General features: G+C 23.3%; 9 protein-coding genes across 9 annotated transcripts; 5 read left to right on the top strand and 4 right to left on the bottom strand.

Moving 5' to 3' along the window:
• Window positions 1–311: 311 nt before the first annotated feature.
• Window positions 312–1,187, top strand: DICPUDRAFT_154506 (uncharacterized protein; the record flags this gene model as incomplete). The annotated part of the gene is made up of 1 exon (XM_003289982.1): window positions 312–1,187. One exon carries the CDS (start codon window positions 312–314, stop codon window positions 1,185–1,187), a length of 876 nt encoding a protein of 291 aa, XP_003290030.1.
• A 116-nt stretch (window positions 1,188–1,303) lies between these two features.
• On the bottom strand, window positions 1,304–1,759 carry DICPUDRAFT_36696 (uncharacterized protein; the record flags this gene model as incomplete). Its single annotated transcript, XM_003289969.1, has 1 exon — window positions 1,304–1,759. The coding sequence occupies one exon, from the start codon at window positions 1,757–1,759 to the stop codon at window positions 1,304–1,306; it is 456 nt and encodes a 151-aa protein (XP_003290017.1).
• Window positions 1,760–2,121: 362 nt separating this feature from the next.
• Window positions 2,122–3,650, bottom strand: DICPUDRAFT_95039 (uncharacterized protein). The gene is made up of 3 exons (XM_003289968.1): window positions 3,413–3,650; window positions 2,832–3,336; window positions 2,122–2,741 (listed from the first exon to the last, which is right to left on the bottom strand). Exons 1-3 carry the CDS (start codon window positions 3,529–3,531, stop codon window positions 2,232–2,234), a joined length of 1,134 nt encoding a protein of 377 aa, XP_003290016.1. The 5' UTR covers window positions 3,532–3,650; the 3' UTR covers window positions 2,122–2,231.
• Window positions 3,651–4,003: 353 nt separating this feature from the next.
• DICPUDRAFT_48931 (uncharacterized protein) lies at window positions 4,004–5,275 on the bottom strand (the record flags this gene model as incomplete). The annotated part of the gene is made up of 3 exons (XM_003289967.1): window positions 4,004–4,550; window positions 4,622–5,018; window positions 5,122–5,275. 3 exons carry the CDS (start codon window positions 5,273–5,275, stop codon window positions 4,235–4,237), a joined length of 867 nt encoding a protein of 288 aa, XP_003290015.1. The 3' UTR covers window positions 4,004–4,234.
• A 1,144-nt stretch (window positions 5,276–6,419) lies between these two features.
• DICPUDRAFT_80775 (uncharacterized protein) lies at window positions 6,420–7,373 on the top strand (the record flags this gene model as incomplete). The annotated part of the gene is made up of 1 exon (XM_003289981.1): window positions 6,420–7,373. The coding sequence occupies one exon, from the start codon at window positions 6,420–6,422 to the stop codon at window positions 7,371–7,373; it is 954 nt and encodes a 317-aa protein (XP_003290029.1).
• A 760-nt stretch (window positions 7,374–8,133) lies between these two features.
• Window positions 8,134–9,273, top strand: DICPUDRAFT_88765 (uncharacterized protein; the record flags this gene model as incomplete). Its single annotated transcript, XM_003289980.1, has 3 exons — window positions 8,134–8,339; window positions 8,425–8,925; window positions 9,009–9,273. The coding sequence occupies 3 exons, from the start codon at window positions 8,134–8,136 to the stop codon at window positions 9,271–9,273; spliced, it is 972 nt and encodes a 323-aa protein (XP_003290028.1).
• Window positions 9,274–9,694: 421 nt separating this feature from the next.
• DICPUDRAFT_80773 (uncharacterized protein) lies at window positions 9,695–11,129 on the top strand (the record flags this gene model as incomplete). The annotated part of the gene is made up of 3 exons (XM_003289979.1): window positions 9,695–9,976; window positions 10,045–10,818; window positions 11,097–11,129. The coding sequence occupies 3 exons, from the start codon at window positions 9,695–9,697 to the stop codon at window positions 11,127–11,129; spliced, it is 1,089 nt and encodes a 362-aa protein (XP_003290027.1).
• A 428-nt stretch (window positions 11,130–11,557) lies between these two features.
• DICPUDRAFT_36716 (uncharacterized protein) lies at window positions 11,558–13,295 on the top strand (the record flags this gene model as incomplete). Its single annotated transcript, XM_003289978.1, has 3 exons — window positions 11,558–11,821; window positions 11,915–11,919; window positions 11,999–13,295. The coding sequence occupies 3 exons, from the start codon at window positions 11,558–11,560 to the stop codon at window positions 13,293–13,295; spliced, it is 1,566 nt and encodes a 521-aa protein (XP_003290026.1).
• Window positions 13,296–13,516: 221 nt separating this feature from the next.
• Window positions 13,517–13,877, bottom strand: DICPUDRAFT_154498 (uncharacterized protein; the record flags this gene model as incomplete). Its single annotated transcript, XM_003289966.1, has 3 exons — window positions 13,517–13,650; window positions 13,716–13,809; window positions 13,875–13,877. 3 exons carry the CDS (start codon window positions 13,875–13,877, stop codon window positions 13,517–13,519), a joined length of 231 nt encoding a protein of 76 aa, XP_003290014.1.
• Window positions 13,878–13,896: the final 19 nt, after the last annotated feature.

Genomic DNA, 13,896 nt, shown 5'->3' with positions numbered 1-13,896 from the left:
GGAAGAAAAATAGTTGACTTGGTTTATTTCTTTTTTTTTCATAGATTAAATCTCAGGTTATTGTATAAAACCAAAAAAAGTAAGTTTAATTTTTTATATTTTTTAAAGAAAAATAGCTTCTATCATTGTTTTTATAGAAATAATTTTTTTTTTTTTTTTTTTTTTTTTTTTTTTTTTTTTTTGGAACTACAAATTATTTCTTTTTTTTTTATTTTTATTTTTTATTTTTTTTATTTTTAAATATTTTTTTAAAACTAATTAATTTGTTTTTTTTTCATTTTTTTTATAATTAATAGTTACTACAATTAATAATGAGCATCATTGAAAAACTAAATATTTCATATAATAGTAATAATAACGAACAGCAACAATTAGATTTGTATTATCCAAACGATGACAATGGTAAAGATAGAACCTTGGTAATTTATATTCATGGTGGATTTTGGGTAGCAAGAGATAAAAAAGAATATTCCAATTTAGGAAAATATTTAGCAGAAAAAGTAAATGTTGCATGTGCTGTAATAAACTACAGACTTTCAAGCGATAAACACAAGGAGACCGAAAGAATTTTATATCCAGAGCACAATTACGATTTAATAGAGTCAATAGTATGGTTAATTCAAAACAATTGCGATGATAAAGGTAAAGAAATGTATTCAAATAGTAAAATAGTATTAATGGGTCATTCATGTGGAGGCCATATGATAAGTACTGTAGCATTAAATTGGGATTTATATATAGATCAAATGATTAAAGATAATAAAAATCGTTTTAAACAATTCAATGAAACATATAAACAACTTAAAACATCCATAAAGGGTTGTATAGGTATTCAAGGTCTCTATGATTTTGTAGCATTACACGAAGATTTCCCAAATTATTTAGAAGATATCAAAATTGTTTTCAATGACGATTGGTTTGACACTACAAATATTAAAGAAACAACATTGGACAGATCAAATACAAGTTGGTTAATAATTCATTCACCAGAGGATACATGGGTTAATCGCCGCCAATCTGTCAATGCAGTTAATCATCTACGTAATGTTTTAAAATTTGATAAAGTGCAACTCGAGGAGAACGTAAAAGGTCCACACTTTGAAGTAGTTACAAATTTTGGAAATTTATCAGTCATAGATGCAGATAATACTAGAGAAATTGTTAAAAACTATTTAAATAAAATATAAATAAAATAAAATTAAATGTATAAACAAAAAAACCAAATTTAATATATTAAAATTTTTTATCTATGTATTTATTTGGAAATAAATATGAATTTTAAATAATATGTAAATTTTTTAATTTACATAAGGTAAACTTTTTGAACATATAAGTGGGCAGCTTTATCACCTTTGGCAACATAACCAAATGAATAACTTGAACCGTTAGCAATACCATTTTGGTAGTTTGGTAAATCCATGATGGTGATACCATTGTCAAAAGTGCATTTGTCAACACCCCAGATTTGGTTAGCATTTAATTTGACAGCTGAAGCCATAACAAGATCTTTAATAGAAACACCTGAATGATTGATAATTTGAACTTGAACTTGAACACTTGGTCCTTCAGCACCATCAGTCCAACGGTTTACAACGGTTTGAACGATTTGGAGATCATTACATTCATAAACACATCTGAAAATACCTTTATCACAAATACATGAGTGGCCTGGTAAACATGCAAAACGACCACATTGGTAGTTGGCAGAGGCAGATGAGATGGCTAATAAAGCAAGTAATAAAATAGCTAAGAATTTCATTGTTGTTTTAATAAATAATTAAATAGTTTTTTTAAATTAAATTATTAAATGTTTTGTTTTTTGATAAAAATAAATATTTTTTAAAACTATTTATACTTTTTTTTTTTAAATGAATTATCATTTTTTATATTTTTTTTTAATACTATTATAAATTATTAGTTTTTTTTTTTTTTTTGTTTGGATAATTTTGTGCATTAGATACTTTTTTAAATTTTTGGTAATTACACAATTTTTGCAACATATTACAGATTTTTTTTTGGATATAAAACCTCAATTTTGTTTTTTTTTAGATCTAAAAAATATTCTTTAACCATAAATTAATTAATTAAAAAAAAAGAATTTTTTATTGTTTTTTTGTTTTTAAAATTATTTTTATTTTTAAAAATAATAAATAAATAGATTTCTGGTTGTTTGATAGTTTCTAATACACATTTGTTGTTTGTTGTTTGTTGTTTGATGTCGAATATATAGTTTAATTGAGTCTAACATAATTTGCTGGAACAAAACCTTGGACAGTTGTACCATCTGGATATGATATAAAACCTTCAAACCATTCACCCTCTGCCTTAGTAATTGAAATTACATCGCCAGATCTGAATGATAACTCTGAACTATCAACACCTGTGAAATCATAAAGTGCTGTTGCTGATGAAGTGGCATGATGCATTGGTGGAGCACTTGGAGGACTATAATAAGGATTTGGTGTTTTTTCGAGATTAAGACTTGAGGAACTTGGTGGTTGGTGAATATCTTTTTCAACATTACTTGAAGAATATTCTGCAGATTGTTTTTGTTTAATTGAAGCATTACCTTTAAATACTGGATCAGATCTAAGATTAATTGAAGCAGCTGATCTTTCGACACTAGTAATTACTGGTTGATGATCTCTACCTGAATATTCATCGACATGGGCAGTTAATCCTGGCATTGGACTCCATTCATATGCAATTTTTTTATAAAAATCAGTTTGTTGTTTAACTAACTATTTTAAAAATAAAATATTATTAATATAAATATATTGTATGCAATAATATTATTGCTATTGTTATTAATATTAAATGTTAAAACTTACTGTGGCAACCAAATATTGAATAAAAATATCTTTATCCTCATTTAATTTTGGTAAATCGTTTAATAATTCTTCGTGTAAGCTATCATAACCTTCTTTACAAATACGATATTTCTCTTCGGTTGGTTCCAACTTGGCTTTTGATGATGAACCAGCACCCTTTTCACGAAGTTTACCAACTTCATTTTTATAACGATCCATATCTACTTTACGAGTTGTTAATTGTTCAGTTCTCTTTCTAGCTTCTTTATATTGTGAAATATAATTATTCAATGGTTTGGTGTATGGTTCGCTGATGTTCTCATTGTAATCTAATAAATGTTTGTCGTTATCATTTGCAATATCTCTTAACTTGTTACCTGGGGTCCACAATGGATCTTGTGTTTCATAAAGATCACATGCATCTTGTCCAATATCAACTGTAATCTTATTTAATTCTTTAATTAATTTTGTTAATTTTTCTGAATTTTTTTGAATATTTTTAAATCTTTCTTCATTTGAAAATAATCTAAAAAAAATAGTAACAAGAAATATTAGTATAATTATATAAACTATTTATTTCATATAACTACTGTTAAACATACCTTTCTTTTTCGTAGTGATATTGTACATCAATGGTTTCTTCAGAGTGACCAGTTTTTGTGAAAATCTTTTGTTTGGTTCTTGCAAAACCAGTTGAAATTTTATTGCCTGTTGATGACATCTCGTTAAATGTATATGTGTAATTTAATTATATAAAACTAATTGGTTTATTTATTGTATTGATATATAAAGTATTTTTTAAACAAAAGTAAATAAATTATGCAATATTATTTAAAATTGTTATTGATATGAGGATTTTTTTAAATTAAATAAAAATAAAATTAATAATAATGAAAAAGAAAAAAAAATTTAAAAAAAAAAAAAAAAATTAAATTAAAAAATAAATAATTTAAAAAAAAATAATAAAAAAATAATTAAAAAAAAATAAAAAAGTTTTTTTTTTATTTATTTTTTTTTTTTAAAAGAAAAGCACACATCGTTTGTCGATAGCGGGTTGTCTGAAAAGAGAATGCAACCTTATAAATTTTTGAACAAATAAATTAAATTTTATTTTTAAACAAATAATTGATTTTTGATTTTTTTTTATTTCATTATTTTATTTAATAAAAAAAAAAAAAAATGTGTTAGTTTTTATTAAAATTTAATTAAAATATACCAAATTAAATGTTTATTCCAATAAAAAAAAAAAGAGTGAAGCCAAAAAAATTATTTGGTTGATTATTTGATTAATTGATTTATTATATTATATTGAAAGATAATATAACAAATACTATGTACATTAAAATGAATATTTGTTTTATTTTTTTAAAAAAATATTAATATATATTATTATTATTTTTTTTTTTTTTCTTTAATTATTATTATTATAATTCATTATTTGCCCTAATGTCATCCCTAATATTATAAGCTTGAGCAATAATTTGATCCATATCAATACCTGGTAAATGTTGTAAGAAAGCTAATATTTCGGAATGTTCTAATTCTAATAACTCTTCAGAGAAATTGGTTAAAATTGCCAAGCTAACAAAAACATGAAGATCGAGACCCAATTGAGCTGATAAATAGGTATCCCACAATCTTAATACACATTCGATTGGTAATTCGCAACTTAAATAATTTTGAATCCAACTTGTTGCCCAATCATTGCTACTGACTTCCTCTTCCTCAAAATGGCTGAATCTAATAAAAAATGAATGATTAGTTTTAATAATATAATATTAAATTTTAAAACTATTATTATTATTATTTACAATTCTGGTAATACAGATCTAAAATACATCATAAATCTTGATAGTTTCGAGGTTAAACTTTCGATTTGTAAATTCTCTTCGATTCTTTTCATCATTGCAACATAACAAAAGAAAATATCACTTTCTGACTGAAGAGTGGCAATAAATGGGCCTAAAATTGCTAACATACCAAATGAATATTCGATATCGTTGTTGTAGTTTATATATGATATAATAATATTTTCAAACTTGTTTCTAATTTCTACACTCTGAAAATCAATTTTAATCCTACTATCTGACCGAGTATAATTTTGATATCTTTTTAAATGCGCCCTAATCCTCTTGGTTATCTCTGAATCGTTTTTATCAATTTCTTTATAATCTTGTTGTTGTTGTTTCTTTACTCTTTCTTCTTCGGCTATAAATTAATAAAAATAAAAACAAAATTAATAAATTGTATTCATTTTATTTATATGCCACTAATACTATGTGTTTAGTATAATTTGGGATAGTAATATTACATTTATCTGTTTTTGAAATTCCCAATAAATATTTCCAAACCTCTGCTCTAACTTTTTCTGGTATACCATGTCTTGAAATCGCTACCAATTTATCCATATCTATATAAACCTCACCACTTAAAAGCTCGGTGAACTCTTCCTCTGTGCATGCCATACTACTATAATAAATATAAATATAATAATATATTTATTTTTTGTAATTGTTTTTTATGAAATATTAAAAAAAAAAATTAAATTTTTGAAAAAAAAAAAAAAAAAAAAAAAATTAAATTTTTTTTGGCATTTGGTGTGTTATAAAAACTTATCCTAATAATTTTTTTATTATAATAATGTTAACTTTATATGAAAAAATAATAACTAAAGATATTTATGTTTTTATTTGGTTTTAAAACATATAAAATTGCATTTTATATGTTCTAAAATCAAATAAAAATATTATATATTTGATTATCAGTTTTTTTTTTCTTTAAATTTAAAAATGAGTAAATCCACGTAAGAATTTCACCTTACAACCATCTCATCCCTGAGATAGACGATCATCAATGTATAATAGAAATGATAGAATCAAAACTATTACACGGCTTCCCGCTTATGTAAAGTGAATGTGCATCTTCATCCGTGGGGTTTTTGAGAAAAATTATTGATGAATAATTTTAATAGACGATACTAATAGAAATGATCCAAAGAGTAAGGTCTGATTTTTTCAAATGAATAATTATGTTTATAAAAACATTATTGATAACCTTCAGAGTTATGGGAATATATAAAAAAAAAGTGAAAGTTTTTTAAAAAAAAAAACGAATACTTTTTATTTTGAAAAAAAACGAAAAATTTTTTTTGGCAGCAAAATTTTATTGAAATGTTACTAAAATATTTTGTGTATACTTTATGTATATTTTGATCTAAAAATTGATTACAAACTTTTATTTTTTTAGTAAACATTTAAAAAAAAATAAAAATAAACTTAACTTTAAATTATTATTTTTATAAAAACAAATTTTTTTTTTTTTTTGAACTTTATTGGTATATTTTTTTTATTATAAATTAAATATTCTCTATTTCTTAATATTTCTAAGGATGCTTTCTTTAAAAATAGAAGAATCAAGATGTAAAAAAACAACAAATATTACTTTTCAAAAAATTTTTAAAAACTTTGGAAATGATTTTTTAATATAAAAAATTATTTTTCTTGGTATAAAAATTTTAAAGTGGCACTATAAAATTAAAATTTTTTAATTAAATCATTAATAAAATAATTAAAATATATAATTAATAATTTAAATAATCTAAATTAAAAAATGGTTAAAAGTAACAAATTATCAAATTTATCTGTTGGCAAAAGAGTTAGGGTTGAGTTAATCGATTTAAAATTATTCATTACCAGACCCTCATTATTTTATAAGTCACCAAAAGTTCAAAAAACCATCCCCACAAATAAAAAAACAACAACCAAAAAAATATCACTTAAAAAAAAATCAGTAAAGAAAGAATCAATTAAAAAAACAACAAATAAAATAACAAATAAAAAATCTATTAAAAAAATCAAAGTTTCAAATTCAACCGCAACCAATCAAACCGCAACAACTAATACACCAATTGTACAACAATGTAATAATGTGGTTTATAATTTATGTATTGATAATTATATTACTGGAGGAACTGCTTTCTGGAGTCTAGGTGCTGCTGTTTTAACAATTGATAGTACTGATAGAATCGGATCTGTTTTTTCCAATAATTTATTGGACATTGAAAAGAGCTTTACCGTAGAATTTTCATATACTATGGAGACCAATGGAACTGATGGATTGTCATTTATCATTCATAATAGTCAATCGCAACATCCATTTGAATTCTATAGATTATTGGAGGGTGGCTTATTGGGATATAATACTCAAGCAGAAGGTGGCATTTTGGCAGTAGAGTTTAAAACTGTTTTAACCGACGATATTGAACAACCAGATTCCAATTGTATTACCATTAAATCATCAGTCGAGTCTGTAAACTCCTTAACAAACACAGTTCTTTCATTCAGTTCAAATATTATAAATTTTAACAAAACAAATAACGTTAGATTAAGTTATGACTCTGTTTCATTAAGTATCTCTATAGATTTAAATAATCAAAGACTTTTAAGTAATATTGCACTTCCAGCCAAGCTTGCACATAAAGGTTATATGGGTTTCACTGCTGCTACTGGTTACTGTATTCAAAAACAACAAATTAACAATTGTAAAATTACAATTTTAAATTAAAATCATAACATCAACGTCAAACAAGCTCTCAATTATAGTTACAATTTAATCTAGATATCAGCAAAATTACGAAGAGCTCGTTAGCAATCAAATGGTAATTGTAGTACTTAATAGTTTAGAGTATCCATCCTGTAAATAGTCTAAAATCCTTTTTTTGTAAATATTTTTTTTATTTCAAATAACATTCATTTTAATAAATCATAGGATAAATATCCCACAATTTAATCAAATTCATTTATTTAATTATTGATTGGAATTCTTTTGGAAATCTATATACCATATAAAATTATTTTTGAAAATCTCTTATTTTTAATTTTGTTTTATTCATTTTTTAAATATGAATATTCTTATTTTAATTACCAATCTTAGAATAAATATTTCACGAATTCGATTCTTTTTAAAAACATAATTCTTTTATTTCATTGAATGTGAATATAAAAATAATTCCATTAATCCGGAATAATTTTTAAAAAAAATTTTTAATTTATTTTTAATTTATTTTTAATTTTTTTATTTTTTATTTTTTTTATTTTTTATTTTTTTGAAGATGCTCTTTAATTTAAATAAAAATTTTTTTTCATTAGCTTCAACTAAACTTGTAAAAAATAATAGTAATAGATTATTAAATAATAGTTATTTATTTTTTTCCAATACTAGTATTAATAATAATAATAATAAAAACAATAGTTTATATTTTAAAAGAAATTTTATAAATAGTAATAAAAATTTAAATTTAAATAATAATAAAAAGAAAGAAGAAATGTCAAATAAAGGATTAGAGATTAAACCAAATACCATAGATTTTGAAAATGAATTAGATAAAAAAGGTGCTTTCATTAGAATCGATAGTAGTTTCAGAGATCACATTTCCAAAGACCATCCAATTTTTAAACCAGAAGCCAATAGATACCACTTGTATGTTAGTTATGCTTGTCCATGGGCCAACCGTACATTAATGTTTTTAAAGTAAGAATTTTATATACTTTATTTATAAATAATAAAAAAAAAAAAATATTAATTTTTTTATTTTTTTTTTTTATAATTTAAATAGTCTCAAGGGATTAGAAGATATTATTGATTATTCAGTTGTAGATTATATTTTAGAAACTGGTGGTTGGAAGTTTTCAACTAGACATGGTTCAACTGTAGACAAAATTAACAATTTCCCAGCTCTCAGAGATGTTTACCTTTTAACTGATAAAGAATATAGTGGTCGTATTACAGTACCAGTTCTCTTTGATAAAAAAACTCAAAGAATTGTCAACAATGAATCATCAGAAATCATCCGTATGTTAAACAGCCAATTCAATGACTTTGCTAAAAACCCAGCTCTTGACCTCTGCCCAAGCGATTTATTAACTGAAATCGACAAAATTAATGAATTTGTTTATCCAAACATCAACAATGGGGTTTACAGATGTGGTTTTGCTGTATCACAAGAAGCCTACGATGATGCTTTTGAAAAACTTTTTGCTGCTTTAGATAAAGTTGAAGAAATCCTTTCCAAACAACGTTATTTAGTTGGTTCAAGATTCACAGAAGCTGATGTTAGGTAAATAACTTTTATATATATAAATTATAAATATCAAAGAAATATAAATTTACTAATTATTTATTTTTTATATACAAATATAGATTATTTTCAACTTTAATTAGATTCGATTGTGTCTATGTCGGTCACTTTAAATGTAATAAAAGACAAATTAAAGAATATCCAAACCTTAGCAACTACACTCGTGAAATTTATCAAATGGAACCAATTAAATCAACTATTAACTTTTTCCACATCAAACATCATTATTATGGTTCACATCGTACCATTAACCCATATGGTATTGTTCCAAATGGTCCAAATATGGATTATATTAATGAACCACATGACCGTAATAGATTCAACTAAAATAATAATATAAAACAAAAAAAAAAAAAAAGAAAATAAAAAAAAAGAAAATAAAAAAAAAAAAGAAAACATTAAAAATTAAATTGTAAACAGAAAGCTTTCTCTTTTATTCAGATTTAAAACAATACCATATAATTAAATTAACCATTCCAAAAATATTTTTAAAAAAAAATAATTTAGTTTTTCATTTATCAACAAACTCCATCTGGGAGTATATTTAAAGTGTAATTTTGTAGTTTACCATTTGTTAATATTTTTTAATAAATTTAAAACACTTTGTTAATAGTTTTTTTAATTTAAAAAATTAAACAATATTTAAAATATTATAATTTTTTTTTTTTTAATTTTAAAATATTTTTATTTTACTTTTTCTTTAATTATTTAATAATTGTACATTCATTTAAAATATAATTATTTTAAAATGTTATTTATTGCTATAGTTTTAATTATTTTTGTATTTTTTATTTTAATTGGTAGTGTAATTATAAACCAAAAGTTTAAATTGTCATATAAAAATTTAAAAGAAATTCATGAAATTAATGATAATGTTTTTTTATTAAAAAATGATCTTTTATATAATATAAAAGATATAAATGATCAAACTAACATTATTTCGAACCAAATAATTAAATATCAAAATAATGAAAATATGTTATTAAATAAAATAAAAAATCAAACAAATTTAATTGAGATTTTACAAAAAGTAAAATATTTACACTAAAAATATAAAAAAAATAGAAATTTTAATTAATAATTTTAATTTTTATATAGTCAAATAACGAAAAAGAGAATCTATGTAAAATATTAAGGAAAAAACCATTTTTAGTAGACTCTAGCCTTTTTGATAATGATCATAATGAAATTATTAATAAAAACAATAACAATAAGAATGAAAACAAAAATAATTTTCAAGTAATTAATGACAATAATAATAATCATAATAACCACGAAAATAATAAATTTAAAAATGGTACAGAGCAAAATCAAATAAACAATAAGCTAAACTCAATTAATAATAATCATACTAATAACAACAAAAATAATAATAATAATAATAAAAATAATAATAATCTGAATGAATTTACAAGAAACCATTTAAACGATATCTATAACAGTAATTTAAACCTACAATACACAAGAAAGAACAACAATTATGAAAACAATTTTAATAATAATAATAATAAAAATAATTATTATAATAATTATTATAATAGGCAAAATATAAATAACAATCATAATAGTGGTGGTGATCATTATCATAACAAAAACAATAACCTAAATAATAATAATAATAATATTAATGATGAAAATAACAATAATAATAACGAAAACAACAAAGATGGTCCTTTTAAAAATATGTTATGTGTGGTTGATAGTTCTCTATCACAATGTAATAGAAAGAGCACAAAAGAGAGTATAAAGAGCGGCCAGGGTATTGTAGAGGGTAGTCTTTTATCAAGAAGAGCACTAAATGGAGGTTATGATTTGTATTTTGTAACTAGCGAGCAGTTGTACAGTGGTGGTAATAATGATATTCCATTACAGGTGAAAGATAGAGTTAAAATTATTAACTCGATCTTTTTTAAATCATTTTTAAAAGATTCAAGTCTAAAAATAGACGATTTTATATTAAATAAAAAATAAAAGGTGTTTTTAAAGCAGAGGTTTAAAAATAGATTACTTATTTTTTTTTTAATTTTATTTAATCGTTTTATACATATAATTCTTTAATAAATCATTTTCAAAGTATTATTTTTTTTATATCTATTTAATTTAGATTTATGAAAATTATAATAATTTAATTATATATAAACTATTTATAGATTAAAGATCAGTTGAAAAAAGTGGTTAGTTAATTAAATAATTTAATATAAAATTTTTTTTTGTAAATATATATATTTATTTGTGCAAAATTATTATTATGAGTGGGGTTTATTTAATAGATTGGTAATCACACACAAAATTAAAAACGGTGTGTTTTTATCACTAAAAAAAAAATTGGCTTTCCAAAATGTGGGTTTTGGAAAAAATAAAAAAAATTGAAAAATGAAAAAAAAAACGAAGAGTTTATCTGAAATTCATTATAATTGAGTGCACCAAAAATGTAATTTGGTGGTGTGTATAAATAAATATCTATTTTTTTAAAATATCATAATATTTTAAAAAAAAAAAAAAAAATATAAAATCCAATTAATTTTTTTTTTAAAATAATTTTTTATTTAAATTGTATTATATTATTGTAAAAAAAACAAATAATTTTGTTTTTTTTTTGTAAAACTAGAAAATGAAAATAATATCTATATTATTTATTATTTATTTAATTTGTATTAATAATAGTCATTTGGTATATGCCCAAAGTACTAATTATTGTGAAGCATTAAAATATTCTTTATTGTTTTACAAAGCACAAAGAGCAGGAAGATTACCCGATAACGATATTCCATGGAGAGGTAATAGTGTCCTTAAAGATACCTACAACAATAAATTCGATTCAAATGGCGATGGTATTTTATCAAAAGGTTATTTTGATGCTGGTGATGCTGTAAAGGTAAATATTAATATATTGATTTATTTATTTATTTATAAAAATTAAAAGATTTCTAATTATTTTTAATTTATTTATCATTAATTTAAAATATAGTTTGGGTAAATATTTATAATTATAATTTTAAAATTAAATAATAAAAAATAATTAATTTAAACTTTTTTTATTTTTTTTATTTAGATTTCCAATGGCTTATTCAATGACAATGTTAGGTTGGGTTTATGTAACATATAAAGATAATATTGTAAATTGTGGTTTAGATTCATTATATAAAGATGTTTTGAAATGGGGTTCAGATTATATTATTGCATGCCATGTCGAAGATAATGTTTTTGTAGGTCAAATAGCAGATGGAGATCTCGATCATTCATTTTGGGTAGCACCTGAAAACCTCACATATGTTCGTGATTCATTTGCCATTGATTCTTCAAAAACAGGTACTGATCTTGCTATGGAGGCTGCAGCTGCTCTTAGTGTAACTTCTATGGTATTTAGTTCAAGTGACCCTACTTATTCTTCCAACTGTTTAGACCACTCAAAAAAACTTTACAATTTTGCCATCAACAATCCAAAAAATGTATACCAAAGTTCAATTAGCAATGCAGGATCTTTTTATAGCTCAGGTGGTTACAATGATGAAATTGCTTGGGCAAGTGTTTGGTTATATAAGGCTACCAATCAACAAAATTACCTTGATACTGCAAAAACTTATTTTTCATATAACGACGTTCAATATGCTAAGGAGTTAAGCTGGGATCAAAAAGGTGTACCAACAGGGTTACTTTTGCTTCAAATTACTAACGATGCTTCATACAAATCAAGAGTTGAGGAAGCATTAAATAGTTGGATAAGCGGTAGTTATGTTACTTTTACTCCAGGTGGTTTAGCTTATTTAAGACAATGGGGTCCATGCAGATATGCAATGAGCATGGCATTAGTTGCTGCAGTTTATGGTAAATCAGGTGATGACTATACAAAATTTGCAAAGAGTCAGTTAAACTATGTTTTAGGTGATAACCCCAAAAAGTTTTCATTTGTCGTTGGTTGGGGAACAAACTACCCAAAGAATCCACACCACCGTGCATCTCATCATCCAACAGATGGTATTAAAAATCCAGCTGTTAATACCTATGTCTTATATGGTGCTTTGGTTGGTGGCCCAAAAAATGATGATGTTTATGATGACAATAGAGAGGATTATGTTCAAAGCGAAGTAGCATTAGATTATAACGTAGGGCTTGTTGGTACATTGGCAGCTTTTTCTGCTGGTAGTGAACCTGCTTCAAAAACAAACCCATATAGTGGAGGTCCAATTACCAATCCAGGTTCAGGTTCAAATTCTGGTCCAAACACTGGCTCTAACCCTGACTCTAACTCTGACTCTGACTCTGATAGCATCAATGCCTCAATATCAATCCGTGGATATTCATCCTTACTTTTAATTATTTATTTAATAATTAATGTACTCTTATTATAAAGCTATAGCTGTTAATTGATTACATAAAAATAATCAAAAAAATGTAATTTAACAAATAAAAAAAAGTTATTTATTTATTTATTTATTAAAAAAAAAGTTTAATGTTTATATTTTCTTTTTTACAAATTGTAAAAATATTAATTTATTAAATTGTTTCTTTTATATTTTATATTTTTTTTTTCTTTTTTCAATTTTTATATTTCTTTGGTTTTAATTAATATCTAATGAAGGATATGTTTCTTTTTTTCAATACATGAAATAATACCTGAGATTTTTCCATGCATAACATCAATTGGGATATTCATTTCGTAGTGTCTATCTAGTTTGCTTTTAATTTCGACCATATCTGGAGCAGCTATAAAAATTAAAAAAAATATAAGTATATAGATATCAATAGGGTTTATATTATAATGAAATTACCTCCATTATCACCGAGAGTAGATTCGATTCTAATTGATTCCTTTGGAATGAAGACTTCTGAAGAAATCATATTTAAAACTGTATCTTTAACATCCTACAGTATATAGAAAATAGGTTAATAAATAATAGTAGTATTTTATTTTTTATAATTATATTTACCATTTTATTTTTTTGTTTGTAT

Source organism: Dictyostelium purpureum (assembly GCF_000190715.1).
Source record: "Dictyostelium purpureum unplaced genomic scaffold DICPUscaffold_202, whole genome shotgun sequence".
NCBI classification, from domain to species: Eukaryota; Evosea; class Eumycetozoa; order Dictyosteliales; family Dictyosteliaceae; genus Dictyostelium; species Dictyostelium purpureum.
Note: the sequence above shows the minus strand (reverse complement) of the source record. Positions and strands in the feature narration are given on the sequence as shown.